The 10,000-nt window shown below is 45.7% G+C and overlaps 2 protein-coding genes across 2 annotated transcripts in view; both read left to right on the top strand.

Moving 5' to 3' along the window:
- LOC139665870 (E3 ubiquitin-protein ligase rfwd3.S-like) overlaps positions 1-1,065 on the top strand; it is a gene marked incomplete at its 5' end in the record, with an annotated part of 8,170 nt that extends 7,105 nt beyond the window's left edge. Inside the window, 1 exon segment of the mRNA XM_071544877.1 lies at positions 922-1,065. Coding sequence (XP_071400978.1) covers positions 922-1,065 — 144 coding nt within the window.
- A 3,741-nt stretch (positions 1,066-4,806) lies between these two features.
- The window catches only part of LOC139665872 (Golgi apparatus protein 1-like), a 21,860-nt gene continuing 16,666 nt past the window's right edge, over positions 4,807-10,000 (top strand). The window contains exon 1 of the mRNA XM_071544878.1: positions 4,807-5,139. Within this exon, the coding sequence (XP_071400979.1) occupies positions 4,807-5,139 (333 nt within the window). The remainder of the gene's footprint in view (positions 5,140-10,000) is intronic.

The following is a 10,000-nucleotide window of genomic DNA, read 5'->3' as shown; positions in this document are numbered from 1 at the left end:
TGCTTCAGGTCAGGTCAGTCTGTAGTTCAGTCTGTAGCTGCTGCAGGTCAGGTCAGTCTGTAGTTCAGTCTGTAGTTCAGTCTGTAGTTCAGTCTGTAGCTGCTGCAGGTCAGTTCAGTCTGTAGTTCAGTCTGTAGCTGCTGCAGTTCAGTCTGTAGTTCAGTCTGTAGTTCAGTCTGTAGTTCAGTCTGTAGCTGCTTCAGGTCAGGTCAGTCTGTTGTTCAGTCTGTAGCTGCTGCAGGTCAGGTCAGTCTGTAGTTCAGTCTGTAGTTCAGTCTGTAGTTCAGTCTGTAGCTGCTGCAGGTCAGGTCAGTCTGTAGTTCAGTCTGTAGCTGCTGCAGGTCAGGTCAGTCTGTAGTTCAGTCTGTAGCTGCTGCAGGTCAGGTCAGTCTGTAGTTCAGTCTGTAGCTGCTGCAGGTCAGGTCAGTCAGTCTGTAGTTCAGTCTGTAGTTCAGTCTGTAGTTCAGTCTGTAGCTGCTGCAGGTCAGGTCAGGTCAGTCAGTCTGTAGCTTGTTGCTCTGCAGTGAGATCTGAACAGAGCACAGACTGCAGCTCTCTGTCAGATCAGAGTATCACAGCAGGTGAAGACAGATCAACAGATCCAGTCTGACTCTGACTGTGTGATCTGCTGTGGAAACAAACTCACTTCCTACAATGACCAATTTCTCCACCAGAGAAAACCCCCACAACAACAACAACAACAACAACCACAACAACCACAACAGCCTGATTGGTTGTTTGACAAAAAAGTGTTTCCTGTCACTCGGCTCTCCTCCTCCACACTGAAGTAAAAAATGTAATTAAAACAAGGAGTTGAATTTTACCAGTTGGAAACTCCTCTTCACATCTCTTCTCCTCTCCCTCCTTGTTCTCTTGTTCTCTCCCTCTCCCCCCCCCCCCCCCTCTCTCTCTCTCTCTCAGGTGTGGGATGCAGGCAGTGGTTCTCTCCTGCAGAAGCTCCCTGCTGACCTGCCGGTGTTGGACATCGCTCCCTTCCAGGTGAACGGCGGTCACTTCCTGGCCTCGCTCACAGAGAAGATGCTGAAGCTGTACAGGTGGGAGTGAAGGGTGGGGGGGGGGGAGGAGGAGGAGGAGGAGGAGGAAGAAGACTCCCTCCACCCGTCTGCTCAGTGCCTTTCATCCACAAACCTGAAGAGCACAGGAAACAGGACAGAGAGATGGCACAAGTTCATGTGGACTTGTGGGTAATGACCGTCATGCTGCTAAACTTTCTCTGTTTGAGTGCATTTACCTGCTCACACACACACACACACACACACACACACACACACACACACACACACACACACACACACACTCTGCCTGCTGGAGGAATCTGCTGGTTTCCAACATGTTGACATGGAAGTGATGCGATTTCTCTAATAACTAGTGATGGGACGATATTCATATCTCAAGATTGGATACGTGATCTGAGCTTCAGGATCAATACAACCAGGATACCATGTGATCAATACAAGTTCAGTGACAACAAACTCTGACTGTGCAGAATCCTGTTTATTTCTGAGACTCAAATCTTTCCAGCGATGCCATTGGCTGCTAGAATGTAAACAACAATTTAAAAATGTCGTTACAAAGTGACAATAATATAATTTGGATGGAGAGCTTGTGAAACTGTGATGGTCAAGAGTCTCATTAGTGATTACTACAGCAGAATAACATGGAGCTGATATCACCATTCATGTTCCTGACAGCAGAATAACATGGAGCTGATATCACCATTCATGTTCCTGACAGCAGAATAACATGGAGCTGATATCACCATTCATGTTCCTGACAGCAGAATAACATGGAGCTGATATCACCATTCATGTTCCTGACACAACAGACTGACTGACACATTTTGTACTGAGATATATTGAATTTCCACATATCTTCCCATCACTACTCATAACCTGGTTTACATGGATTAATTTAATAATCATGCCTGTATTCACTGTGTCATGTTGTCTGCTTTGTAAGAACAACATCCAAACCAACAGAAACCTGACTGAGGGGTTTACATGTTTAAATGGAAACACTGAGCAGAAATCTCTCTGTTAACAGCTGCTGTTCCTCCGATTATCACTTCAGTAACATTAAGAGAAGCAGATAAAGTTCTTTTCATGTCTCTGCAGTTGGAGTATTTCCTTAAATCAGATTGTAGTGTGAGTCTCCAGGTGACAAACCTCCAGCTGGACTCTTCTGAACTGAAACAGTGTTAGCGGCTGAAGGTTGGAGTTGGAGAACAGAACCTGAAGCTGAACCCGGAGTCGGCTCAGTGTGTCTCTGCTGTCCGATGGAAGCCGTGTTTCACTCTGATCCTGTCTGACCGCTGTGTCCGGTCCTCAGTCAGGCAGCAGAGAGGATTGTGGGACAGAAATCACCTGCGGCCGCGTGCCGGTCGGTCCGGTTCGGTCCGGTCCGGTCCGGTGAGTTTTCCCGCTCCGGAGCCGAAGCGGTGACAGCTGCTGGTGAAATGTGAGATTTTCCTGCTGCTGAAGCCGGTGGACAAAACCGTTTCCTGCCTGTTCTCCAGATCCTGAAGAAACGGCTCAGCAGCCGGTAAACTGACCGACCGGTTTGGTTTTGGCCCAGCGGAGTCAGAGCGGACAGGACTTCACCTTCCTTTCAGTTTTTTACACAAACTCCCACCGCAGCAGCTCATCTGGTTGGTTTCTCTGAGCAGCTTAAATGTTGGAGGCTGAACCACAAACTGTGAAGTGAACCTGAGCTTCTCTGTGTGCCAAAGGACCGGCTGCTTTTTTATTTTGTTTCCCTGTTTTCTTTATAAAGGAAATTGTATATATGTGTATTTGCTACCGACCGTTTGTGTACGACTTCAAAATTAAAATTATGAGTTATTTTTAGTCAAACTTTTGTCCGAATGGAGTGTCATCGTCTGGGTGAAGCTTTCCTAGAAAAATCCTTTTACATTTTATATTTGTAGTCTTCTGTCTGGTTCTCTTGTCCAGAGACTCAGAGAGTCCAACAGCAGAATCAGCCTCAGTTCCTGATCAGCAACATTACAAACAGCCAACAGTCAGGAGGTCAAAGGTCACAGTGTGCTGACAGTGTTCCTGTAGGAAGTGTGATAAAAGGCTGAGTGAGAATGTCTGCACTTTTTTTGTTAAATAAAAATGTGAAAATAGAGTACAGGAACACAAATGAAGTTCCTAATGGATAAAGTTATTTTTGCATTTTTTTATTTTTATTTTTTGTAAATGCTGAATAATATCAGTAGTAAGAGTGATGGTAGTAGTAACAGTTGTTTTAATCATAGTAGTGAAAATAAACCATGAAGTGCAAATGAGCAGTAGTCATAATAATAGTATAAATGCTAATGGTGATAGTATTAATAGTATTAATAGTAGTGAAATTAAACCGTTAAGAGCAAATGAGACTTTAACAGACTGGATACTGAGATCATATCAATATTCAAGTTTAACTTTATTTCTCCATTGAGGGAATCCATCTGGTCCACAGTGAACAAACAAACAAACAACAACAAACAAACGGTAACAATAAAACAACATCAACAAGAAGCAAAGCACAGCAGTTCTAATACATTCTACAGGTCTAACAGTTAGGACTAAAGTAGTTCCAGTCTAAATAAACAGGTTGGTAGCAGCCATATCACACAGTTACAGTATTACAGCACAGTAATAGTACACAGTGTGTCTGAAGTCTCTCCAGCTTCACTCTGTGTTTACTACACTGAGTGACTGAGGCAGAGCAGCAGAGCCAGTCCGTTTGCTCCAGTCCGCTTTAAACTGAAACTGAGGCTGAAGCTGAGGAAGAGGAGGAGGAGGAGGAGGAGAGGTCAGCTCAAGAGGAGGAAGAGGAGAGGTCAGCTCAGGTCGACTCTGCTCCCAAAACCACTGAGCAAACCTGTCAGAGATACAGATTCACAGGACAACAATAAGCTATATACATATACTAGGAATATTATGGGACATTAAAAATACCATAAAGTACAATGAAGTCAATATAAACTCACTATTGACTAACAGACACACTATAAGTCCCTATAGGAATATAAGAATATTGTACTGTTTTTATTCACCATTACATCACTGCACAACTCTAACATAGTGACTGGTAAAACCTGCATGTCGTTGTTATACAGCTCATTTTAATGATCTAGTAAAACAGTCCAGACGGGTCATTATGGGGTGGTTCAGTCTAGAAACACATTTCTAGGTTTCTTTGCCAACAGTACAAACCAACCGGTGTTGCCTTCATGGCCTGCTCGTAAACTCCTGCTTCACATTTCAGCAGCGGTAAAATACGACTTGTCGCGCGTTCAGGGGCTTTGGTTGGAAACAAGAAGAAAATGGAGCCCCAAACAGGTCGGTTTTATTAGCTGGTGTTTCATTTATCAAGTCAATAATTCTATATAATAAGTATGAAATAGTCTTAATTGATTCATAATAATTAAACCAAAAATGAATGACAACTAAAAGTATACAATATTGTACAAAAGTAACAGTGTACTAATTATTTACACAGAATGCCAAAAAATAACAGTAATACCTTGTTGGCATGCCTTCCGTGCTCTTCATTATTGTTTATATTTATCGCTTACATTTTTATTCATCTTGTCATCTAAATCACTTTGTAACTCTTGTATTAAGTCCTCTATAAATAAAGATTATATTATAATTTCCCACTTTCCCATTATTGTATCCATCATGTTTCCCAGATGTTTTTACCACTGTGTTGGGCCGGTCGTGTGCGACTCTGCTCGCTGTTCCCATACTTCCTACAGCACCTGAACGCAGCAGCAGGCTGACTGGGTCTGTGAAGATGGCGGACTGTATACGTGTTCCTCTGCTCTTGCTTTTGATGTGCATCTTGTCGTTTTTGCATCCAATTCGAGGAGAAAACAACGGTGTCAATAAACCTGGTATTAATGCTGAAAACCCCCCGAATCAAGCCGGAGGTCCTGGACCGGCTGCGGCGAACCCGGGACCCGCTGACAGGAGCCCGGCGGCCGGGGCCTCGGCGCCTCGGAGGCGCTCTGCCGGCTGGAAGTTGGCTGAGGAGGCGGTGTGTCGGGACGACCTGACCCGGCTCTGCCCCAAACACTCCTGGAACAACAACCTGGCCGTGCTGGAGTGTCTCCAGGACAGGAAAGAGGTAAAGTAGCGGGACAAGCTGCTGTGTTTCCCGGGGAGAGCAGCACAGTCCTGGGTGTGCCTGCTGAACCGACCAGCTAGCGTTAGCTGCCGTAGTTAGCCGCTAGCCCCGAAACGTATTGAGAGAACGTCACGCTACAATCCGTTAAAAAAATCCAGCAATTTATTGTGTCGTTGCTTATTGTCAAACCTACATCCACAGTAGAACATGACTGAAGGTCTTTTCTGAATTATTAGGATCCGCTTCTCCCTTCGGCATAATACAATGCACCAAACAGCAGTTACCTTTAATAAATCTAACAACTTTTAGAATTGGTTCAACTGATTCTGCTATCTTCTTCCACCAAAATACACGACAGTGGGCAGAAGCGAGTTGCGTGAACCAGTTCTAAAAGTAAAAAATATATATATTGAAATGACTGCTGCTCGGTGGATCACTTGTATGCCGAATTTACCAGAATATATGAATGTTTCAGGAAAGACCCGAAGACCTTGAGTTATGTTATGCTCGGTGTGTGTGTTTTCCACTAAGTAATGCCGTTTTAAACTGTCAGAATTTTGGATGCAGTTCGGTGCGAGTTCATCTCCATACAAGACGGCGCTATCTGGGCTCGCTAGCCGTAAAACCAGCCAGATAATTAGTCAGCCTGCTGGCTAACAGCCTGCAGCTCATAAAACAGCTCGGCTTTGTGTTTTTAGAGGCAGCTAGCCTGGCTGCTTCACATCAGGATGAGAGACGAACAGTATTAGCTAACGTTAAGGCAACGTTAGCTAATTGCTTAGTAGCTGCTGCCAATAGCTCTGCTAACTAGCGAGTTTAGCCTGAGCTAATCGTTAGCTCAGTTAGCAAGCCTTTAGCTCGTTGATTGTTGGTTTTGTGGATTAACGTTAATTGAAGTCATATCGTCTCATGTCATGTCTGTTCCTAACGCTAGCTACATGCAGGCATCTGTGATGTGCAGCTAGTCGTTGACAACACTGCTGCCTAGCTAACGGCTGAGCTGATGCTATGGGCTGATGGGTTTTGTGAGCCAGGTCCAGAAGTTGTTCTGCAGCTGATGAGAACCAGACAGAAGTCTGACATCTACCTGAGTCACCTGGGACAGTTCAGGCTCTGCTGCAGCCCGGGGCAAGAGGGCCGGTTAGTCTGACTGCTGTCCTGACATGTTGAGACAAGGAGTCCAACTGAACCTGATAAGAAACACCTAACCCTTCCTCTCTGGATCATGCTAAACCTTCATTAGACCGGACTGAAGTGGACTGGAGCGGACTGGAGCGGGGACAGTCTGGGGTCTAGCTGCAGGAGCAGGCAGGCTTTCACACTCACAGGGAAGTGACGGTGATGTTGGCAGGATGGACCTGAGCAGCTTCCCAGCAGAATTGCTCAAGGGCAATTCAGAGGTAGTTGTTGAGGGAAAGCAGATGATTAGTCACCACACACACTCACTCTCTCACACACACACACACACACACACACACACACTCACACACTCACACTCACACAAAAAGCTCTTTTTCCCCAGACACGTGGGAAACTGAACTTGTGATTTTCAGGCCATTCGGCTGCCTCTCTGACCTGCAGGCAGACAGGCAGACAGACAGACAGACAGGCAGACAGACAGACAGACAGACAGGCAGACAGACAGACAGACAGACAGACAGACAGACAGACAGACAGGCAGTCATCCAGGATCCTGGCTGTTTGCTGGGTGGCACTTGACTGCAGAACAGGTTCTTAAGTGTATTTGCTGCTTGTCAACATCAGGCTGCAGAGAAACAAGGAGTTTCCTCTAACAGCCTCCATCAGCTTCCTCACAGTCACCAGACGCTGTCCGCTGGGTGGGGAAAGTTTTCATGCCACGCTCCGTCCTTCATCCCTCCTGCAGTGAAACCTCTGTGTGTTTGAGCTGGAACAGATCCAACAGGTAGAGAGGAGAGGCTGAACTGATGCTGCGTTCAGATCATAAAGAATAACTGTTGGAACGACTCGACTAGCGACGGGACGATTTATCAAAATTCAATATATCTCAGTACAAAACGTGACAATCCGTCTGTTGTGTCAGGAACATGAATGGTGACATCAGCTCCATGTTATTCTGCTGTCAGGAACATGAATGGTGATATCAGCTCCATGTTATTCTGCTGTCAGGAACATGAATGGTGATATCAGCTCCATGTTATTCTGCTGTCAGGAACATGAATGGTGATATCAGCTCCATGTTATTCTGCTGTCAGGAACATGAATGGTGATATGAGCTCCATGTTATTCTGCTGTAGTAATCACTAATGAGACTCTTGACCATCACAGTTTCACAAGCTCTCCATCCAAATTATATTATTGTCACTTTGTAACGACATTTTTAAATTGTTGTTTACATTCTAGCAGCCAATGGCATCGCTGGAAAGATTTGAGTCTCAGAAATAAACAGAATTCTGCACAGTCAGAAGCACAGTTTGTTGTCACTGAACTTTTATTGATCACATGGTATCCTGGTTGTATTGATCCTGAACCTCAGATCACGTATTGAATCGTATCAGAAGAATATCAGAATTTCATCAGCAGAGTCGGTGGTGAGAAGCGGAGACTCTGAAGTGTTCAAACTGGTTTGAAGTCACAGAGACGTTGTGTTTGTAGTGTTCTGGTCGGTTAAGTTTCTCGTTCAGATGTAACACACATGAAGCGTGACGAGGCGTTTGACTCAGCAGGTAGTTGCATCCTGCCATGGCTTCTAAAGAGCAGGGATTAAAAACTGACTCGTGATGGAAATTTCCAAGTAGTATTTACCCTCTGAAAGCTGCGTGAAGAGTGTTTTCTGTAGTATTTACCGTCTGCTGATCGGACCGTGGTTCCTGGTTTAAACCGGGTGTTTGCTGGTTCAGCTGTCACGAGGACCGGATGACATCACATGCTAATTTGCATATCAGAGGCATCAGCTGCGCCAGTTTTCAGATTGTCGGCAAGTCAATCGAAGACTTTTCAAGACATTTTTAATGCCACTTGAAATGAAATAAGACAAATCTGACTGAAATGAACATGAAAATAAAACGTCCCGTCAGTTCTGCTTGCAGGACTGAATCTTCAAGACCCCCAAAACTAAACTGGAGACTTAAAAGCTGTATTTAGCAGTGTTTATGAACCGCTGAGGCCTTAAATATTGGAAATCAAATTCAAGACATTTTAAGACTTTTCTAAACTCCCTGAATGTGTCGCCTAATGCTTTGGGAGTCGACACGTTAACGTTTTCCCCCGCGGTCAGAAGCAGTCGCTCCGTTTGCTGCTGTTGACTTTTGAAATATAAAGTCAGTCAGAGAAGTCGCTGAGCTGAGCGAAGGAGTCGAGGTGGACGGATGCTGTTTATTCACTTTATTTCAGCAGAACAGATTTGTTGAAATCTCCTCCTTAACCAACAGATTGTCTTTAAATGGACGACTTTCTTGGTCAGTTGGTAAATGTCTGTTAACCATGTAGAGGCTGACTGGCTGCAGCATCATGTGACTGAAGGCCGATACGACGGCTACTAGTGATTGGTTCAGATACATCGGTCTCTAGTGATTGGTTCAGATACTTCGGTCACTAGTGATTGGTTCAGATACTTCGGTCACTAGTGATTGGTTCAGATACTTCGGTCACTAGTGATTGGTTCAGATACTTCGGTCACTAGTGATTGGTTCAGATACGTCACTAGTGATTGGTTCAGATACTTCGGTCTCTAGTGATTGGTTCAGATACGTCACTAGTGATTGGTTCAGGGGAGATCGCCCCCCCCCACACACACACACACTAACGAGGAGGAAATCTCAGCTGGATGAAGGAGTGGAACCAGCTTCAGCCGCTAAAAGTTTCCCTGTGCAGAGAAGCCTCTGGGTGTATCTGCCGTCTTTATGATCCAACACGGACGCAGCTTCAGGTCCGGTGCCGCCCGGGCGGTCGGGGCGTGGCGTCCGGCCTCGCTCCGCCACCGAGCCGCCACCGAGCCGCCGCCGAACCTCCTGTCTGTCTGAGTCTGAACCAGCTGCTCTCTGCTCTCTGCTCTCTGCTGCCAGGGAAGAGCTCAGCTGCTTTTAGACACATAGTATTTTGGTCAGTCTGCTGTGGTTTTGTGTACGTGGAGCAGAGGGAGGAGAGGGAGGGAGGGAGGAAGAAGAGAAAGAGAGGAGGAATATTGAGGGAGACAGGAGGAAGAGAGAGGAAGAATAGGGAGGAGGAGGAGCAGGAGAGAGAGGAGGAAGAGTGAGGGAGAAAGAGGAGGAAGAGGGAGGAGGAGGAGGGAGGAAAAAGAGAGAGGAGGAGGAGGAGGAAGGAGATCCAACACTCCTCCTGCCTCCTCCTCTCTCTGCCCGGTGTGATGAAGTTAATTGCCAATTAGCATGTTAACGACATGTGCCTTTCCTTTTAAATTGACAATTAAAGTCTCCATGAAATAAACTGCCATTCCTTCTCCTTCCTGGAAAGCAGAGTGTCTTTAATGACATCATGACATCATGCTGCACCAGGAGGTGGAAATAAAAACTCCAACCAGTAAAACCTAAGGAAGTAAAGAAGGCGTAAAGACGTCTGAACTGTCAGGAGAGACACAACACCAGGCTGGAAAACTCTGTGCACGGGTTTGTAACAGATGCAGGTTTTGCCTCCTCAGTAAGGTCGGCTACTAGATGAATACAGATTGAATGTCCTCACCCTCAGTGTCAGACCACAGACTGTAAACCAGATGGAGTAGTGAGTTCTTCACCACAGGTCTCTGAAGGGTTTTGAACCCAAAGATCTGGTTTAGGATCTCCTCCATGTTGACATGTTCTGGAGCCGGAGCAGCCAGAGAGGCTGAGGGTCGACACAGAGCCACAGCTCCGCCTGCTATTGGTCC

This window comes from Centroberyx affinis, unplaced genomic scaffold (genome assembly GCF_046629955.1).
Source record: "Centroberyx affinis isolate AG114_WGS23_722 - 3 ecotype Tasmania unplaced genomic scaffold, CSIRO-AGI_Caff_v1 ptg004723l_1, whole genome shotgun sequence".
NCBI classification, from domain to species: Eukaryota; Metazoa; Chordata; class Actinopteri; order Beryciformes; family Berycidae; genus Centroberyx; species Centroberyx affinis.
This window is presented reverse-complemented; position numbering and strand designations above follow the sequence as displayed.